General features: G+C 40.5%; 1 protein-coding gene across 1 annotated transcript in view; it reads right to left on the bottom strand.

Moving 5' to 3' along the window:
• The window catches only part of GRB10 (growth factor receptor bound protein 10), a 206293-nt gene that overhangs the window by 26425 nt on the left and 158257 nt on the right, over positions 1-21611 (bottom strand). The window contains exons 6-7 of the mRNA XM_074945240.1: positions 8769-8925; positions 1219-1334 (exon numbers count right to left, since the gene is read on the bottom strand). Coding sequence (XP_074801341.1) covers positions 1219-1334; positions 8769-8925 — 273 coding nt within the window. The remainder of the gene's footprint in view (positions 1-1218; positions 1335-8768; positions 8926-21611) is intronic.

The following is a 21611-nucleotide window of genomic DNA, read 5'->3' as shown; positions in this document are numbered from 1 at the left end:
CCCCATCATATAATTAGCCAGGTGAATTATGAAGATTAAATTTACCATCTTCCTTTAAGTACTAGCCAACACCAGATGCTTACACCTGACTGAAGGGATCAGTGGCCTGATCTGGTATAGAAAAAGAAGGAAGCATCATTTGATGGTGAGATCATGGGACTGGAAGCCAAACATTATGGGTTCTATTCTTACCTTTGCTACCAACTTAGGTAAATCACTGAAACAAATGTGCTAGTTCACCAACTTTTCACCAGAGATAATGCTTCATAACATATGGGTGTGGCAAGGCTTAAGGTCAAAGCACTTTGAGGTTTGACCTTAAGCCTTGCAATGGTTATAATGCAAAGGTTATAAATCATGTACAATCCATCCAGATATTTCAAGGTGATACGGCTGGGGCAGTTTGCCAAACATACACCAACAGCTGGATCTGCAAATATCTGTGTGCGCACTCAACTAAGGTTCGCACCCGTTAGGCCATGTCTGTCCAAGTTCGAAAATCTGGTTCCAAATAAGCTTAGAAAGATTGCGATACCATTAAAATCACAATAGCGTTTAGGTTCTTCTAATACTAGCCTTAGTTTCAGTGATATAATGCAAAACCAACTGAAGTTTCATAGGCAGAAGGGAGGGGAGGAAAAGGAGAGGTAGGGTTACTTTGATCCGTAGAGGAGAAAGAAGAAACCCACTAGAAAACAGTAGTAGGTTTACCTATTATGAACCCCTGTTCAACATACATACTGATAAAATCAGGTATGACAAGCACCTTAGAGGTTACTCACAGGTTTCTTCATTACTGGCAGAAACTAAGAGGTCTGGATATTCACTTTATTTGGTCAACTTGCTTCAGATCAATTAATAATTTTCAGGATAATGAATGAACTGAACAGCTGTTGCTTAGAAAAACCAAGCTGGGCTTTCCCTTTGTATGGTCATTCTTAGACACGGGAACAGCCACCCCGAAACAATCAGATTGTGCAGTCTGATAACCATCAAGATTCTCATTTTTGAGCACAAGATAAGTTAAGCATCTCTGGGCAACTGTGTTACTTGTTTTCAAGAAAGTTGTTTTATACAACCAAGACCTTACCATGCTCATTATTAACATATATAATATATTGTGGGGTCCCCATTGTGCTAAGCACTATACTAAGATACACTATGCAACAGCTTCTGCCCCCAGACAGTTTTACAGTCATTCTGGACAATGAGACTCACCACTGGATTTTTAAAAAATTCATATTTTGCATAATTCTTCCTGAACAAAAATTTACTTTCACTTCCCATAGTGGACTCGACTTGGACTACGAGCTCATGGTCTTCCAAGCACCTCTCTGTGGAGGGAAAATACAATGTTAATGTCTAATCAGGTAGAAAAAAGGAAAACGTTCCAAATAGTACAAGTGAAACTGCTCTGAATTCATTTGTTACACAGAAATCCTGCATTAAGTTAACAAAAGCCTCTGTGGGGAAAGAGCTTTTACAGGCCTCAAATTATGCTGAAACTGGACCTAGAGGAATAAAACCATAGATAAAGCAATTTTCCTTTAAAAATGGTTTAGATTTAACACGGTAGGGTTTCACGACAAATAAGGACTCTTGGGAACGAAGAGGTCATAGGATGGTTTGTGTACCCCAATGACTGCAAGAAACTTGAGTAATACAAACTAAATTTTTCTTCTGGTACTTGGTCTATTGTAAGGGAGTGAACGGGTGGGGACAACTTTAAGAAACAAGTGTGATGGGACCACCATTAAGTCGTGCAATGTAACTTGAGGTGGGTGAAAAACATCCTATTCAGCACACTTTTCAAAATCTAGTATGATCCTGAGGTGAACTTCAGGCCAGATTTATAAGATACTGAGTTTATTATAGAAGAAGTCAAAGGATCCCTCTTAAAGGAGTGCCAACAGACAGCAATAGAAGTTTTGTATTTATCACAGGGCAACTTTCTGCTACTAATTTGTCATTTGTACGAATGAACATCCCACCACTATTGCTTCTTATAATTCAGTCCAAAAGTACAATACATATGAAAGAAAGAACAAGCTAGTTTAATGGGAACTATTCCATTGAAACAAGTAGCTCAAAGTTTTTTAAAAACAACTTTTAGAGGACAATTGGTGCTAGTCTACTCGGGGACAATGATGTCAGTGTCCTGGCAGGCCTACTGAATGTTTCTAGGAAAACGTCTCAGTATTTTTCAGAGACAAGGTGGATGAGGTAATCTCTGTTAGGGACCAACTTCTGTTCTATGTAGCTTTGCTGTAGCCGTGTAGGTCCCAGGGTATTATAGACCAGCTGGGTGAGGTCATATCTTTTATTGGATCAACTTCGGTTGACAAGCTTTCAAGCTTACATGTAGCTCTTCTTTAGTTCAGGGAAATGTACTCTGAGTGTCACAGATAAATACAAGGCGGAACAGATTGGTTGCATAAAGCCATAATTCGCCCCATCCCCCCTCCACAACTGGAGAGGTGTTAACAGAACACTTCACCTTGAATGGTCCCTTGAAATATGTGTTACCTACTTATGCTAAACAATCTGTTCCAATTTATATTTAGTTGTGACACTCTGCGTATGTTTCCCAGACCTAAAAAGAGCTATGTGTAAGCTTGAAAGTTTGTCTCTCTCACCAACAGGAGATGGTCCAATAGAAGATATTACCTCACCTACCTTGTATCTCTAATATCCTGCGACCAACCACTGCTACAACATCACTGCATACAACATGTTCCCTATTTTTCAGACGGTTCATTATCAAGGTTTCTAGTATGTAACTAGGAACGAGCAAACCGAATCAAAAACACAACTGACCTGAAACTGCCTAAAATTCAAGCCTCTTGTGGTTCACAGGAGTTTGGGTAACTCCTTCCTCACTTCACTTTCACGTGTCTTTGCACTTTCAAGGTTTCAGCCAGGACCAGAATTATCAAGATAGCATGGGAAAAGCTTCTCTTGTGATAATTTCAAGCACAGTGAAAAGCAAAAAGTGATTGAAATCTCAAAAGCAAGCATATTCTTGCATGCCTTTCCGTTTAATTTAGTAGGCTCAAGTTAAGATTTACCTTTCATTAGTAATGATCCACTGGAGGGCCAATTGTCTTTTCCCCATCTGCATTTGGCTCAACTGTGACATTTCATTGTGGACTTTAGAGGTTTCCAAGCCTTTGAGGCCACCAGATTGGATTACTGCACTTCACTCTTCATGGGGCTACCCCTGAAGATCATTTGGAAGATACAGCAAAGGCAGAAAGCAGCCTCCTTTTCAGTGTGCTAGCTACAGAGAGCATTTCACATCTGGGGGCAGATCCTCAGCTAGTGTAACCTGTCATAGCTTCACTGAAATCAATGAAACTGTGACACCTTATACCAGCTTAGGATCTGCTCCATAAATCTCCAAATTCTCCACTGGCTTCCGAATGTAATTTGAAATATTGATTTTAATCTATAAAAAACTACGCTGTTTAGGTCCTGGCTACCTCAACCTTTCTCCAACAGGATAACAGATCAGTGGGGTGTTTTTCCCCCCGAGTAGTCTTTTAATTTAAAGATTACAGACTTCATAGAGGGTTGCACCCTGTAAAGGGCCTTGGGTTCAGGCACTGCCTTTCCTGGTTGATCTTACAGAGCTTAAAGTCTTTCATCTTTCATGATACAGTGTCAAGCTCACATCGATTTTAAGGTAGTCAGAGTATGTGTCTTGCTTATTCTGAGGAAGTGTAATTTAGGCCAGCAATGTGGCTTGTATTTTGTCTTTTAGTTTGTCTAAATACACCCCATGAATGTTTGACGGAAGTATTGTGTAGAGATGAATAAACTTGTCTCCTTACCAAATTAGTTTCCATCTACCTCTGAAATTTTGTGGTGGCATTTCTGCTGAAGTAACGTATGTGACACCCTGGCACCCCCTTATTCACCACGGTCATATAATTAGCATATGTTTTGCACAACGCATGTCTTGTGAGGTATCATTCTAAGTCTTAATATCTCGTTGGATTGTATGTGCTATCGTCATATGTGAACGTATGAAGTTTGGCTATGTATGTGTTACTGCAACATGTTGTGAGGTTGAAAACACCCACAAGCAGCCTTTGAGGTACAATAGTATAAAGGCCAAGCAATGTTAATGGCTTATTGAGGAAATGCACACAAGCACAAGGATTACCCCAGGAACTGTGTACAATAGAAACCTCTCAGAGATAGCGCTACACAATGGGAACGGTTTGATCCAGGTTACAGCAAAAGAGCTTTCCAGCAAGTGGGAAGAAGATATAAAAAGGGAAAATGACATCATGATTGTACCTCACTCTCCCAACACCACCACACCTGGAAACACCTGAGGAACAAAGGCTGAACAGGGGGTAGTGATGGTCCCAGGGTAAAGAGATTTATAGCCTGTGTATGAAACCTGGGAAACCCAAGCTGCAAAGGAAAGGCAGTTTGTGTCTTAAGAATCTGCCAGCCTGTTTATCACTCAGGGTGAGAATTTTTGCTAATTCATATCCTACCTATCTAGTATGTTAAAGCTCAGTTTGCGTTTTTGTTTATTTACTAGGTAATCTGATTTGATCTGTTTGCTATAATTTATAATCACTTAAAATCTATCTTTTGTAGTTAATAAACTTGTTTTTGTTTTAATCTAAACCACTGAGCTTTGACTGGAATGCTTGGGGAAAAATCTCTGCTTGGTTACCTCAAGTGTGCATGGTGTGCTTGGTTACCACAAGTGTGCATGGTCAAGTGTGCATTGAGGGAGAGGCAGACTGGGTGTTAAACCCATATACTGGCCAGATTTGACCAGGGCAGGACGATTCTGCTTCGGGGTCCTAAACTGGGAAGCTGGTGGTTGGAGAGCCTGCATGTAACTGCAGCTGGATGTGTCCCTACCTGTGTGAATGCTGGTGAGAATGCAAGCTTGGAGGGCTTCCCAGCTTATTACAGCAGCACAGTTGGAGAGGGAACCCAGGCTGGTGGGAAAAGAGCTCAGTTCCAGGTGGCACCCCAGGGGAACCCGTCACAACATAATTTGGATTTTCATGTTGATGATACAAGCCAACCAGAATCTGAACGTTTTAGCAGATTTAGATGTTGAGGGGAAGCAAACCTACAGCTGTCAGTGTGCTACATCTTTACAAAAGTTGCAACAAAGGACATTCCTTCTCTTACTGATTAATGGGATGAGTCTTTCTACAAGTTACTTGGCTATGGATGTACCAACACAACTTCAGAGATACACTAAATTTTGGCTCCAAAATTAGAACCACAAATGTGTCTTAAGTGTTATTAAATGGTAACTCACAACAATTATGTAAAGTTATTTGTTTTATCTGGTTGTTTCATGCTTATCCTCAAGAAGTCAAACATGCTACTCTTGTGCGTCAGCATGCACAGTCTCCTAGCTTTAACCCAATCGCAAACAAGGATTTAATTCCACATTGCCATTATACATGGACAAATTACAATCGTTACAGGCGCCGACTTTCCAAAGTGCCGGGGGGTGCTAGAACATGATCAAAGAACATATTTTCATGACCACTTCATTTCATCATCGTCTTTATCAGACATTAACAAGAAACTGAAATAACTCAATTCTCTCCCCTTTCAAAAAATAGCAGGTAATAGTGAAGCAGAAGGAGAGGAAGATGGCAACCTTCACGTGGTCCTCCCTGTTAAGGGCTTTGCCACAACCAAAGCCATCAACATGGTGACTGATGGCCTTACGGTCTAAAAAGCAACTAGAAATGGCCCTCTTTAGGTCAAATATAGAAATGTAGGCTCACACCTTTGTGTATGTCAAATCAATGTAGAAGGCCTCGCTTCTGCAAAATACAATTACCTGACCAAGCTGCTATACGAACAGAAGGACTAGTAAAGCAGCACACAAGGAAGACACTCATTTGCAAGAATGAGCTAGATTTTCAGAGCTACAAATAAAATGTTTGGATTAACTCAAGTTTTAGAGTTTAATGTCAGATTTTAAGTAAAGTGCAACGTGACCTTAGATGCCAGGAATCTAAATGGGTCTGGAGGCTATATCAAAAACATTGCTTCTATAAACACAGTTTTGGATACACAAATTAATTTGCATGTTCAAACAGCTATTTGCAGCAATTTGCATGTGGAAGTGTTATTTTGGCATACAAATGAGTGTGTATGTGAAGTAAGCAGTCTGATTAAGGTCCCTTTGATAGCAGGAACCTAAAGTATTACCACACTAACCAGCGAACTCTACATTCCAAGAAGTGAAGTCATGCCACCATTGTGTGATACTGAACTGAACTGATTCTACGAAGAGAGCTCCTATGTAGCAGAGCAGGTTAGGAGGAAAATTTAAACTATTAGGGGGCCACCGTGTTCTTGGATGACTTCAGAGCCACGTTCTAAACTAAAACATTACTACTGCTACCATCTGAGCAACAGCTAGTTTTGTCATAAAAATCTTCCAGAAACACGTTCACAGAGCCGTAAGAATCACTTACGTTTTCTTTCCCCTCACCCCAAAACACCTGGAATGATTGTTTCACATCTCAAGTGTACCTAGATGTATTACAAGAAACCACATCTGTAGAGGGAAGGTTTTCCCTAACTGTAGATTGAACTGTGGGCTGGTGAGAGAAGACTATGAGACCACTGCCACAATCTGGCAATATCTGAAACATGCACATAAAAGCCTCTAAGAGCAGCCACCCAAGTGCCAGCAAAATTTGGTTGCATAGCAAAATGTGCTACATAAGTTTAATCAAAATTGTGCTGGTGATTTTTGGGGGACGGGTGGTATTTGAATTCTCCTGTGCATGGTCTTTAGTGCAATATATATTTTGAATATATAAGCCTCCACTCTATGGAACAGACAATTCAGATGAAGTTTCTTTCGGGTGGCAAACTGCATTCCTTTATCATCTTGGATGCTCTTTCAACTTTGAAAAAATTACAAGATTTTATACACTCTCAAATCATGAAGTATATTTTTAAGACCTGTAACATGGATATACTGGCTGGCTAACCCTGGAACACTCTTTTCGGAGTTATTTTCCCCCATGGAAAGTTTCATTATAACTCAAGTTGCAGTTTGTACATTGCACTTCACTGAAACAATCTAGGATTTCCTTTGTGCTTCACTATAAAATGGAGCTCCGCTATATGCAGATTCTACTGTATATAAATTCAGACTGATAAGTATCTTGCTCTTTTCCCATCATTGTTAATTACCAAGTTATTTGTATGTAAACAGAAGCTTTTGATTTCCTAATCAGTCTCCTGCCCGATTCATTCAGAGATGTCACACACCAGAGTTTGACAGCACAATTAGTCACCATGGAAGCTATTGTGATGTCACAAACACTGAATTGTGGCATCACTGAATGAATCTGGCAGGAGAAGGATGTTGATTACAAAGGAGAAGGCTTCTGTTTACACAATACCTTGGTAATCAGCAGTGATGGGAAACGAAATACAGAAAGAGTGCCTGGCAGTTTAATGAGCATTGCTAAAATTAAAATTTTAATAATTTTTTCCCCACATGTGGATGTGGTGCTTTAGACAGACAAAATGTAGCTACTGTAACCTACACTGTCAATTTTGTCTTACGCTATGAACAAAGCTGGAAGCTGTCATTTTACATGAACCAGGTTTCCATGTGTATGGAATAGTTAGCCCTATTTTTACATTGAAAAAAGGAATCTAACTGGAAGAATTTGGTAATTGGGTTAAACTGTAAGACATTTTGGAGAGTAAACTTGCAGGACAGTAAACTTCTGTGTTTAATAGCATTCATTTAGGATATCACAGTTCCAGCAAATCACTTCTTTCTTTATTTGTAAAGACTGAATACATTTCAGATTTTTAAAACACTTTTATAAACTACTGATAGTGTTCACAATTTCAGTGCTCATGATTACAGTTAATGGTTTGCTTATTTCTGCTTGATCATAATCACCATTGACTTTTTTTTTTTTTTTAAAAGGCAGCAATTCACCTCAAAGTATATTGATTAACATTTCAAATGACATATTCTGTATCATATACAATTCTGTATTGTTTCAGCAAGCTATTCACATACTGCTTATTCAAAAGTTGCACATCATGGTGCTTCTACTAAATCCATTCCACAAAATAAGAGCAGACGCCAGATTAAGTAGCATGAGATTCTTTCAGGTACTGTAATTAAACCAATTCCTAATGTTATTTAATTCCCTGCAGTTCTTCCTCTTGCTGCCTTCTTGCCAACTGTAACCATGGCACCTTAATTTCAATCAGTTGGAGTAGCTGCTGCCTAGAGAGTGCAGATGCCAGCGCTGGTCCAGGAATTGCCAATCCCCTGTGAGTGGCAGTACCAATACTTTCCCCTCCCTGAAGTCAAGTGTATTCAGCCCCCTCTCCTTCCCCACAGTGTACCTAGCTTTCATAACCATACTGTAGGTATGCAAGGTTGAGTCTGTTCATTCAGGTCTCCCAGCTGGTGATGAGCTGAGCTGATTCGCAGGGCCAGTACTCTTTAGGGATCAAGCTTAATTTGCCTAAGCTGTTTATTTGCTATAGCCTCAAAACACAGCAAAGTAAGAATAGCATGAAGACTAGGAAAAAAAAATATATTGGAGAGTTAAAAATGATTCAAATGCTTAACACGCATTAGTATAAAGCACGCAAGTGATTCCAGCTCACTTAAAAACCTTTGTCCATAATGAAGCAATTGTAAAGACATCCATATGGTTATATTATACACTGTATGTTCATAGTTAACATTACCATGCTTGATGGTTCCCTACCTAATCCTAGATGAGGGTGATGCTCCACTAGGGTCCAGCTGTTATCATCCACACAATGACTTTTGTAAACGAGCAGCTGGCAGAGGTCCCTGGCTGTCATGTCTGCTAGAATCTCGATCACTTTGCTTGTCCCATCTTCACTAAAGACTTTTACATCCTGCAACATAAAGGATACACTTACAGATCAATGGCCTTGTGTTCTGAAAATATGCAAACCAGTTACCGTACATAGCTTCCCTCCTTATAACTCCAGGAATCTTAGCAGACAGCACAAATGACACACATGATTTACTTTATATTACTTTCCCCTCATCCCCTTTACCCTCCCCCCGCACCCTGGCCCTAAAGGAAGGTTGAGCAGCATTAATATGAACATGTACCAAGAAGGGGAGAGAGAGCAGAGATTCCTTATGCAGCAGTATACAACAAGCATAAATGAAATAATACCAATGTACTGGAACGTTTGGCAAAAAAACAAATAGAAAAAAAATCTAGCTTGGGGGTCGACTGAATTTGAACATTTACATCAAATTACGCTGAATTCTAAACATTAAAAATGGCTCCCTTGCTCAGGACTAACTTTTGATTGTTTCGCCTTTCAAACTTCCACTTGCAGTTCATCCACATATGAATTAACTAACATTGTCCACACATTTCTCTGTTCCCCCTGAATTCTCTTTCATCTCAGATTTAAGGAGTTTGAAATCAAATGTGCATACACTGTACATTCAAAACATTAATGGAGATAAAGAGAACGTGTCAGAAACCTCCCCCCAACCCCTGAATTATACAGATGCTTTCCCGTTAGCATTGTTCTGCTCAAACAATACACTTACTGCAAAATTGTTTCCCCATATAATCAAATTTAGAGTACTAAGATTTATTTTAATCCCAAATTAAAACATTCTGCATCCTAGCAAGAGAGGACATTGATCTAGCAGAAACCTTGTGGGTAATTTGATATGGAAAATCTTACCTCAACAGCACGTAAAAGGCAGCAGTCAGAAGAACAAGATGGCATTTTAAATATAGATTGCCTCTTGGAAGAGTTTGTTCTCTGCCTCTTCCAACCCTTTGCAGACTAAGCTGCACACTCGGGGTGTTCTGTAGTGTCAGTGGATTACTGTACTGTACCTGTCACGTAGCCCCTGTTCTGGGTACTGTTTCTGGGGAAGCAGACAACTCTTCCAGAGCTCCACTCAAAGGGTTACACACAATCTTTTAGGTAGTGAATCAAACCACACTGTGTAGACCAATCCTAGCCCTCCCTGTGACTGATGTAATCATTTCCCACACACTATCAGACTTCCAAATTATTCCCCCCAGTAAGAAAAAAATTACGAAGGAAATCTTTTTATGAACACCCACCAATGTTTAAAACCCCTCTGATCTTAAAAAGTTCAAAGGAAAAGAACGCAGAAATCCCAGAGCCAAAAGCAGGCATGTCCCCTGAATTCTGATTTCTTTGCCAAATCTCTCAATAGCCCAGCCTCACAGCAGCTGATGTCATCTACATGCAACTTAAGCACTTGAACTTCTAGTCTGCTCGCTACTGCTACCTCTTCCTTCTTCCTCCCCGGCTTATCCCCTCCCCCTACTCCTTTAACTAAATGCTGGCTTAGTGGTCTGAGTTCTCATTGTAACAGACTGTTGATTTAGCAAGTGGAATATGAGGGGCTCATCTCAACAGCTCACTCTTGTGCTACAGGTTAGATCTGGCACTAGATTATTGATTAGGTACAGTATTTCCAAGAACCTACGGTCTGACAGCTACCCAACACTTCCCTTGCTACTCCCCTCCCCCTTTCCTTTTCCATAGCTATGTACAAATTCAAGCCCAGCTAGGGAGGAGTTAAAGCTTAATCTAGCTAAAGTGACTCAAACCCATGCATTCAGGAAACTGCTTCATCTGACAGCAGGGATGAGCCAGCTCTTTCAGAAGCAGGCTCTGAAGAGGAGGAGGGGGGAATCCCGGTTGCTGTAGCTCTCTGGAAGGTATGCACTCTGTACAATGTTACAGCTGCACTCAGACTCCTGGTAACACTTAACCAAGTCATAGAATTCCTAGCCAGAAGACATTTGATGGGTTTTTGCCCCTCTGTTTTGTGTCCCTAGACAAGTCTATTTTCAGTAATTAGCACACATTTTAGAGTATAAAGGTATTATCTCCACACAGCGATCTCAATCTTGAAATACTAGCCATGTTAGAAAACCACTCTGCCACAATGAAGTTAGCTTCGAACAGAGGAAAGGGATGTATCTATGAGATACTGAACAAAAATACATCATTCCACAACATGGAAACACAGTAGGCTTCCACGTTTACAGTCTGGATCTGATCTTAAAGAGAGAATCAACTCTTTTTTTTTGCAGGGGGAGAGGGGAATGGGGGCAGGGGAAAGAGAATCCCATATCCATCTTAAAATGTCGTACCTATTATTACTACAAGTAACACATAAGAGCAGTATAACGGGGGGGGGGGGGATATCTACTTTCAGTTGGCTTTGTGTATCTGACCTTGCTTTCTGTAGTGGAACAAAACCATTTAATTGAACTTCCTGTCTCATGAACTAGCCTGCTGACATCACTCGTGCACTGTGGAGGGGAATGCTCACGCACTCTCTTTCCCAGACTTTGCAAAGGGGTGTTCTACAAGTAATGTAACAGAAGAACAGCTGTTGTATCAGAATCAGGAGCACAAGGGGAGGGAAATTGCCAGGATCCTGGTGGAGAATGGGAAAAGACCTTTTCACTGCCTGGAGACTTGAACAAGCTCAGGAAGCACCTGGCAGCATAGGGCAGGCTGCCCATCCCTTGTGCTGCCTGTGAGACCCAAGAGAGATGTAGAGCTGTTTTATCAGGAATGTCTAACAAGCCCTTGTGCGGCATAGGGAGAAAAGTTTTGAGTCACCCCACACATTTCTTTGTATTTCCAGCTAGGGAAAAGCCTGCAGCAGTAAAGCCAGGAGGAGAAGGCAGCAGCCTCTTTACCCTGTGCTCTAGCACCTGACCTGTACTGAAATGCTGACCACATTACTTCTGTGCTGGTCCCATTTCCTTCCCCCACCTCACAACCTCACGGTCTGTTGCTTTTAAGTGTGTTACACCAAAAAGCTTTTTTGAGATAGGAAGTTTGCTGAAGTCTATTCAGGCTCAGGGCAGGTCTACAAGTAAAACGCTGCAGCTGTGCTGCTGTAGCACTTCAGTGAGGACACTGTGCTGACGAGAGAGCTTCTCCCGTTGGAATAAGCTACCGTTTCTTGGGGAGGTGGAATACCATGTCGATGGAAGAATTCTCCCATCGACACAGAGCTGTTTACACTGGGGAATACACTAAGAGATGTTGTTATCCTGACCTAAGTTCCTCGTGTAGACGTAGTCTCAGATACACCTCTAATATTTCTGCAATCCTTTTTTCCTGTAGCTATACACTGTAGAAAGAACCCAGGTATTCCCTTTTGGAAGGCTGCATTAGATAAAAGCAGGAAATTCATTCATTCTGTTTTTTAGAGCTTCCTTTATTTGATATATTGGGGATTTGGAATGGAGTGGGTGGACAGAAGGGAACAAGTTACATTTCACTATTGATAAAGCTGCATAAGCAGGAGAGAACAACTAGAGATCACATGCCACCATCGACACTGAGACCATAACAGACCATACCAATAGAGGGACAAAATTGCCTGAATGTAACCCTACTACAGACAGCACAAGTTAACCAGGTTTTGTAGAAACAAAGGAGAGCACAAGGAGGTGAAGCTTAAAATCTTTAGGGGTGGGGTGGGGAAATGCAGTGTTAAGTAAGGGCTTTTGTGAAGGGAAAAGAGGCTATTGAATTAGAGTTCACGGAGGTGCCCGCATGAATACTGTATATTAAGACAGAAATTTATATTTTAGGAAGCAGGCTTGGCTGCTACAGCAGTTTTATTATTTTTGCCACTGTTTCAATGATAAAAAGAGAGCACGAGTACTCTCCCACTACAATAGACAGGCCTAATTTTAAGCCAGCCAGGAGTGGTCAGTGAGACAGCTAGTTTTGATTATTTTTAAAAAATTATTATTCCACATAATGGCTTACACATTATTATTATTCCACATAATGGCTTACACATTATTATTATTATTATTACATATAATACAAGCTTGTAAGTGCTCCACACGCAATCCTATTTCTGCTATAAATCAGAGGGTGCCTCATGAGCACAGCTGATATTGCACTCGTGACCTAACTAAAGGAAAATGAATCAGTTTCTTCTGTGAATAAAGCACTCTCCTTCCAGTAGGTGGAAACTACAGACACACTTAACAGAAGTCCAGAAAAATCAGTTTTAAACAAAACTTTTACTCTGCCACCCCCCTCCCCCGAGTAAAATGCAACACTTGGTACAGTGACTTACAACAAGGCCTCAGTCATGTCAGCAGCAAGAGGTACCTTCCATTCAAAATCAAGGTTAAGAATGTTCAGCCAATCGGAGCCTCAGATTGGCTGCACATTCAGTGCTTTACAATGCAAAGGAACAGATAACAGACTGCGCCATTGTTCTATAAAGAATTCTTTTTGAACAGACTTAAAAATTGAAAGCACTTTAACATACACCAGTTTAGTAGTTTTATATTATGACTGATATCCTCCCGAACACCTCACCTTCCAGCCTATACTTTCCCAGTAGCAACTATGGTGCTTGGTTCCATGAAGTAACGAGATCATTAAAAGGGACAAGATAAAAATAAACCCAGTTCAAGGTCACGATTAGATTATCTTCCTCCATCTGCCCTATTGGTACTCCTAATTTCCTTTCCTTGGGAACAAGAGTTTTATATTTATCATTACCCAATCATCCCTCATTGCCTGCAGTTCCCACTTCTTCACTCTCTTTGGTTTTGTTCTGCTATATGGCCAGGTCCACCCTAGAAAAGATTTGCCAGTACAGCAATGCTGGCAAATCCTCAGCAGCTGATCCAGTCAAATGCACTTTTTTGCCAGTAGGGCTTGTACAAGTTTCTCAAGCTATATTAAAAAATGCTATATAAGAGATAAGCATTATAATTAACACCAGCAAAAGCATTTTTATACCAGTATAACTGCACCTACCCTAGGGCTTTTGCAGGTACAAAAATCTCTTATAAAAAATATCACATCCATAATCAACGTTACACTGGCAAAAAGTTTCTAATGTAGACCTGGCCTGAATTTTCTATCCCTTTACTTTTGAGGCTGTACACAAATTTAATCACAGATGAATTTACACCAATGCTAACTAACCTCACAACTCACTGTCACAACTCATTATGTGTACAACAATTTAAGAAAGGCATACAAGGGGATGGATGGATCTGGCTAGCCAAAAGACAGTGAGCTCAGCTTTAAAACTAATGTATTAAATGTTCTGGTGGCTCTGCAAATGCTTCATTTTTTCTCAAAGTAGAAGATTTGGGGATCTCCATAAACTACCAGTGTATCCTGAAGAACTACCTAGTTCACTTGTTATGTGCAAGCTTCTCATGAAAACACCACAAACAAAAAGAACCACTTCAGTAGGTTTTGGATCAGATCCCTCAATCCCCCAATCACTCTCCTAAATCATTTAGAAATTAAAAAAAAAAAAAATATCCAGGTAATAAGATGACCATACTTGCATTTAGATTTTTGCAGTTAGCTGATACAAAGCAAGAACATCTGCTGATTTATTACAAAAGACACACGGGTACTAACCACCATGGTTATGATTAAATTGCGAGTTTTCATTATAAGCCTGTTTTCATATGATAAGCTTTTTGGAAAACTTCCAAGTTTCCTCAGCCTCAAAGTTATTTTAATTATTTTTTTTTTTAAATAACGAAATTGTGGAGTTTGAGTTGTGAGAGCTTTCAGTGTCTTAATCCCATGTCACTCACTGACAATTTGTCAATGATTGTAGATTCTAACTTTGCATGTGTATTACCCTTAATGAGTAGTATATCCTCTGCTTGGTTCAGAGAGAAGCAAGAAGGGGAAAGTGTTCAGATTAACAGTGGTAAGCCTTTGATAAAGAGTAACTTTGAGCACGCTCAGCAGATATCTGAAAATATTTTAGCTCTGACTAGCATAGAGCCACACTGTGGTATTATAGTCCAGTTTCCCCTAACTTGCTCTAGGGGAGTTATCTACCTAACATACTTATATTGTCCATTACGCAGTGTCTCAGCACCTCGCAATCTTTAATGTATTTAGCTTAGAGGAGTAAGAGGTATTTTAAGTGATTCACTGAAACATGTATGTCAATCCTATAATTTTTCCGCTCTGACTGTTGTCGCTTTCCGACTCCAGTCTTGCAGAGGGGGAAAGAAATCCTCCAAAACAGCAGCACTAGCAATAAAGGTGTGAACTTCAAAGTGCGGCTGGGACCATTTAAATATCATTCATTGCATGGTGTTTTCTTTAGCATGAATCATGCAATAAATATTGTGTGGAACCTTCGTATTGCAGTAGGGTTTTTTGCATGTAAACATCCAAAAGCCAAGAAATGCCAAGGTTAAGGTTCTCATAGCAACATGAAGTCTCCTACATGGCACACACCATATTTAGGTATACATTTAACAGCCCATGTGCAAAGGAGGAGAGTTGTTATTATAAGAACCAAGATCTTGGTATTGACTTCCATGTTTGACTATTTAATCTTAACATTGCATTAAGTGAGTGTTTAAATTAAGAATTCAGTGTTGTTTCCACCCCCCATTCCTCCGTTCTGCTAGGTTACCAAGTTTTATGTTCCTTCCAGGATTCAGAGGAACAATTTGACTTGGAAAGTGGAATCTGGGCTCGTTCCAGAAGCTCACTAATAATCACATACTGATTTTAAAAAATTAAATATTTTCCATTAGTAACCACACAATGACACTGTGGGTACTGCACCCCCATATTTAGAATAGAAAATTCTAATAACCATACATATATTTGAAAATGTATGACCAGTTATGAAGCGAAAAACATTGGGTACTTAATGACTTCCAAGTGAACAAATATGTCAATTAGTCTCAGGATTATGTGCCGTGTCGGCATTCCAATTATAAAGCTGCTCACCTGGAATGTTTGAGGGAGAGCACAGTTGAATGACCTTATGCAACTGAATCATACATGGCAGTATCCAAGTTGTGAGCTTACAAATACTAAAGGGCTAGGATATGGTCACAACAAACTAAGACCATAGTACTCACAATCATTTTACCCCAAGTGATGAACTTTTCATATTTAAAACTGCATTCTACCACTTACATGATGCAAACGTGTATATTTGCAACAAACAGTGCACTGACTGTCCCCAATGTTATCGCATCCCTACTACATCCTCCTTCCCAAAACTCTCAGCAGCTTGATAAGCCAGCTGACCCTCTACACTCTTCCCACTTATAAAATTCAGAGATGCAGATGGGAAGTGGGGTGAGAAAAAAAGCAGCTGTTCCAAATTATAGATCAGGCTGGGAAATTAGGATGAGGAATAGAGGAGAGAGATAGAATTGAATGTTCTCATTCTTGAGCACATCACCAGTTTGTGTCATGCATCTACAAAGTGTACCAGCAATAATTTATATTTTCTTCCAGATCATTGATAGATCTATTCAACAGCATTGGGCCAAGAAGTGATCCCTGTGTGTCCCTATTAGAAACACCCCATTTGAGTGTTTAGTTGTATTGGAGATCTAGTGATAACCAGTTTTTAATTCATTTAATGTGCACTATATTGATTTGGGATTCTTGTAACACAGCTACGTTACTATTTATGAAACTCGCCAAAACTTCAACAGTACTTTACAGGTCATCCCACATAAAGGGCAAGCTACATACAGTTCACTTTATACGCATACTGAAATTGTTTGAAAACATTGAGTTGTACAAAGTTTTTAGGAGTCTAGATTTCTGATGTAGTAAAGAAACATAATGAAGGCCTCCTTGTCTAGTTCTCCTACCACCCCCCCCCCACCCCCAAATGTAGCCACCCTGGCAGCAGGTTTGGCTATTAATCCACAATCCAGTTTTTCTACATAAACTAATTATGTATAGAATACTAGCCCCTTTTTTAAAAGGTGTAGCCACTGTTTCACATTTTGGAAAATGTAATTAAAATAATTAAACAGCTTTGTCTGGGATTAACCTTTAGTGACTATGAAAAATTCCTTACTATGAAATCTATTTCTAAATATTTTACCCTCTTCCCCAGTTATGTACCCCAAATGTATTATCATCTCTTAGCTTCATTTCAAGAATGGGGAGGAGGGAGTGATAATAAAGCCTAAGTAGAAAAGTTCTTGCAAACATATGTCCAGAAAGGACAAATCAAAAGAAAAATCAAGATTAAGGACAGTTCTTAGAGAACATAAACAAAGTCTGCAACTTCTTTAGTTAAGGTTTTTGCCATTATAAAATATTCTTTAAAAACTGAATCAGGACCACAGACAACTCACCATACAGGCTTTCAACCACAGGAACCATGTCCATTTAAAGTTTGACAGATAGCATAACTAGGCTATGGAGTAGCTTCCCATTGGCTTAAATAAAATGGTATGAGTCCCATTTGCTTGAATGGCTGCTTCTTTCCCAGTAGGATACTGTGGCAATGGCAAATGAAACACTTGAGATTAGAGCACCAGGGCCAAATGAAGAGCCAGCAGGCAGTTTTCAGTTAGGGGTCCTGGACTCTAGAATTAGCTTCCCACTTTGATTTGCCAGTATCTGGATAAGACATCCTCCCAGACAAGCTGAAGGACTCACTATTATGCTCCTGTGTTAGATATGGAGTGGTTACAGAGCTTCCTTCTGAGTGAGATATACACCAGATGTGCTCAATATAAAATCCTCTCATGTTCTGTCTGTACGGCTGAAGTTATCTTAAATAAGGTATGTTTGCACCCAGTGCTACCTAATGACTTAATATAATACAGTTTAGCATTCCATTACGTCTTCTCCTTTTAAGTTCCACATTCCCACCGTTTACAATATTTACATTTCATGCTAATTTTGCCTGTTAAGTGTCTCTGAATCATACTGGTTTTCTAATTACATGACCTGAACGCATAACAACTTGGTCATCTGGCTGTCCTTTAGTTGCAGTGACTGGCTATGGTCAGTTTGGAATCCTTAGCTCTTTTTTCCCCCCTTGTTCTGCATCTGCCATCTCTAGAGTTTGGTCTGTTGATTGTTCTTTCTGAGGAACAAACTGTAGACACTGACAGTTTCTGCTGAACTCTCCACTGTCGGTCTCAATCACACAGAATTGGGGCGCTGAATTCTTTTTTCTTCATGACCATCCCTCTTCCCCCATCCACTTGGACATGAACATGGTCACCAGGTTCTTGACCAGGCAGTTCTCTAAGTAACATCTGTTGTAGAAGTATTCACAAACTCTTTTAGCCTTTTAATCTAATTTGGTTACTCTCTTTACGTTTGGCCACTTTGGAGAGAGATTCTTTTCCAAAGTTGGAACAGTACCTCCTATGTTTTGTCTGGGGAAACACGGTGAGGGAGGTTATGGTGCAAAATATCGGGCCCCATTAATGATGAGGAGAGGACTATTCCTACTGGAGGATCCAATCCTGCTGCTCATTGCAGCAGTCCACCTGGCATGCTATCAATTCTGGGGTCTGGGCCTTGCTTGAGAAGTCCATTTTAAAGTTTAGAAATAGCATGTGAGGAGTTTTATTTTTAAAATAATGGAACGTTGAGTTACACTGTTCATCTAGAATCAACTGAAAATAAAAGATACCAAGCGGTTTATATATTTATTTCATTAGATTTAAGCATTATGTCTACAAACAGTTATGTATCAATGCAGCTTGTGACAACACTGTGTGCCACAATCACACAATACAGCGTAAGCTGGGGTTATTCAGCCACATGGCAGGAGATCACTGTGCGATGCTCATTCTCTACAGATCATCTAGCATACAGCAGAACAGTGAGGACATTTATTGAAAAGCAATGGCCACACGGAGCACTTTGCAACCCTTCATCCCTAAATAATGACACTGCAATTTTCTCTCTTCATCCTCAAAACAGAACATCTATTGAGTTAGTCCCCAGGAAGCAACTGTTTGCCCACCCCTAGGCAACGGAGGCTAACGCTTTTTCTGGATTTTCATCCCTTAACTGTAGAAATGACTGCCGTGGAAGCTGTGGTTTTCATGGGAAACCATTGCTTCTCCACCCCTTCCTAGCATCACAGGCTGTAAAACGGCAGGTTATATGGGGTCTAGGTACAGATATTTATTTTAAAGGCAAACTGCTGTGGCTAGCTGGTAAGGAGACAGTCTCATCACCATGGTCTCCGTCTTTTTCCTTATACTTCACTGCGTCCCCCTACTTGCCAGGGAGTTTAAGTGACGCTACGGACTGCTTAAAGCATGTGCAAGCACCTGCTTAACAGCCTGAGTCTGGGGACCGTGAAAGGGAATTTCAGATTACATTTTCAGAAATTCTCCTTGACAAGGGTGTGCGCAAGGGGGAGCAAGCGGGGCATGCCTCCCCCTCCCCCCAGTAGTCGTCGGGGGCTCAGAACGTCTCTGTCCCTGGAGAGGCAGGGAAGATCAAGCTTCTGCTGGGGCCAGGGCAGGGTGGAGGGAGGGAAGGTTGAGCTCTGCTGGGGGTAAAGGGGGGGCAGCGAGCTCCTCCCAAGGCTGGGGGGGAGAAGGAGGGGCAGCAAGCTTCTGTGCCCCCCCAAAGGCGTCAAATGTAAATTCCTGCACTCACCCCTGCTCCTTGAAAACAAACTGATATAAACCAATCACTACGGTTGAAAGGAGAAAGCAGCTGGATATTCAATCTGCTGCAGGACGCTTGTTGGAGATGGCCTGGGGAGAGAAGGTGAACTGGAGACAAGTACCCTCCCCCTTCCCCTGCGTCACGTAAAGTCAGTCATGAAAGACTGACCTAGGCCAAAACAATTCTCACCAACTCTCCCCCAAATCCTTATGTATGGGGCTGGCCTAGTGGTGTCATAATGGCGCAGAGGGATAGTGAAAAATAAGCAGCCTGGATTTGAGTGTGTCACCAACTTGACTGATTTTGGAAGTTCAGCAGATTTATTAAATACTTTCTTAAAATCCAGATGGGTTTGAATACCAACAATACTTGCTGCGATCTCAACACTGACATGACTGAAAAATGGCAGAATGACTATGAACTGAGAGCAAAGTGATTTGGGGACAGCAGGAAAGTGAAGAGGTGTAGTGCAGAGTTGTTCCAGCCAGTATTAGGGTTGAGCTCACTCAATCATCGGCAGACAGAAAGACAACATGCTAAATATAATTACAAAGGGAGATGATATGGAACGGAGGAGGCCAAAGAATAAAAGAGCCAGAAATTATGAGATTCAACCTGGACAAATGAAAGCTAATTTACGCGGGTGCGTGAGAAAGAATTAATCCTTAAACAATATATTTAATTAAAGATACATTTAACAGTATTGCCAAGTCATACTAGGTGGGCAGCAATTTAGATACAAGCTTCTAATGCAATATAGTAGCAGATAACAGTACTTGCCAACCCCAAGTGTTCAAAAATAATGAGTCAGCACCCTTTCCCTCCAAATCATGAGACTGGCTTTACAATCATGAGATTTTACAAACCACCACATTTGTGGCTCTTTTTATTTGCTTTCTGGTGTCAGTGTCCAAGATTCACATTTGTAAGCTTTTTCTCTGCAGCCATGAGGGCTGAATATTGACTTTAAAAAAATGAAAGTTGTGATTCCCTATTCCCAAAGCTGGACTCTTAGGGGCAAACAAAAGTTATCACAAAAGTTGGCAACACCAAGATAATGAGATTTTTGATTATACATACAAAGGTGTTTTAGACTAAAACCAGCAGAAGCCCCCTCTATATGGCTCCTGGAATATACCCAGGTTACTGTGGCCAGCTTTGGACACTTCAGAACCAGGAAAACAGACAAATTGGAGGGAAATCCGATACCAAAAAAGGTTAAGAGACTAGCGCAATTAAGTCAGGAAAGATACACTGAAGATTCTGTTGGCTAAGTAACAGTCAAGCATGGTATGTGGAAGAAGATGGGTTACATAGCTACAACTATCTGAAGGGAGGAAACACCAAGGTGAGAGGCAACTGAGGTTGGTGCTAAAGGGGACAGATGGGATAAGCTGGACAGAAGGAACATTTCAGCTAAAAGTCTTAACTCAGACCTGATATAGCCTAGTCATAGCATCATAGAAGATTAGAGTTGGAAGAGACCCCAGGAGGTCATTTAGTCCAACCCCCTGCTCAAAGCAGGACCAACCCTAACTAAATCATCCCAGCCAGGGCTTTGTCAAGCCGGGCCTTAATCTCTAATGTCACTCAAAAAAAAATAACTTTAATTACATGGACGTAAGTATAAAGCTATTCTGTATAGCTTATAAGAACTGTACAAATATAATTATTCTTTTACGCTCACAGAACCTCAAGAGCCCAAGCACATCTTTAAAATATAATTTTCCTCCATTTTGATAGCATCAGTGGTAGCTCACAACAGCAGGCAGAGCTCATACTGCTCTGACAACAACAGGAGAAGTGCTTTATAACTGGGAGGGCTGACAGGCTTAATGACAGTGGCACGGCAAAGCATCCCTAATGCCTGGGCATCAGTTTCTTCCTCAATGTACAGTATTCAGCAATATTACTTAACTTGCTGTTTCCCAAGTTACAGGCATTGGGATCGAGAGATTGCACGCAGAGAATATTGGCTAATTGTTGCTGACTGCAGCTTTCCAATGTTTTATAGTTCCATTTGTCACATACAATAATGCTTTTTTACAGAGCTGCTCACATTAGGAAACTTTCTGTGCAACTGTGTAAGCATCAGTTGCGTGATTAGAATA

Source organism: Natator depressus, chromosome 2 (genome assembly GCF_965152275.1).
Source record: "Natator depressus isolate rNatDep1 chromosome 2, rNatDep2.hap1, whole genome shotgun sequence".
NCBI lineage: Eukaryota > Metazoa > Chordata > Testudines > Cheloniidae > Natator > Natator depressus.
Note: the sequence above shows the minus strand (reverse complement) of the source record. Positions and strands in the feature narration are given on the sequence as shown.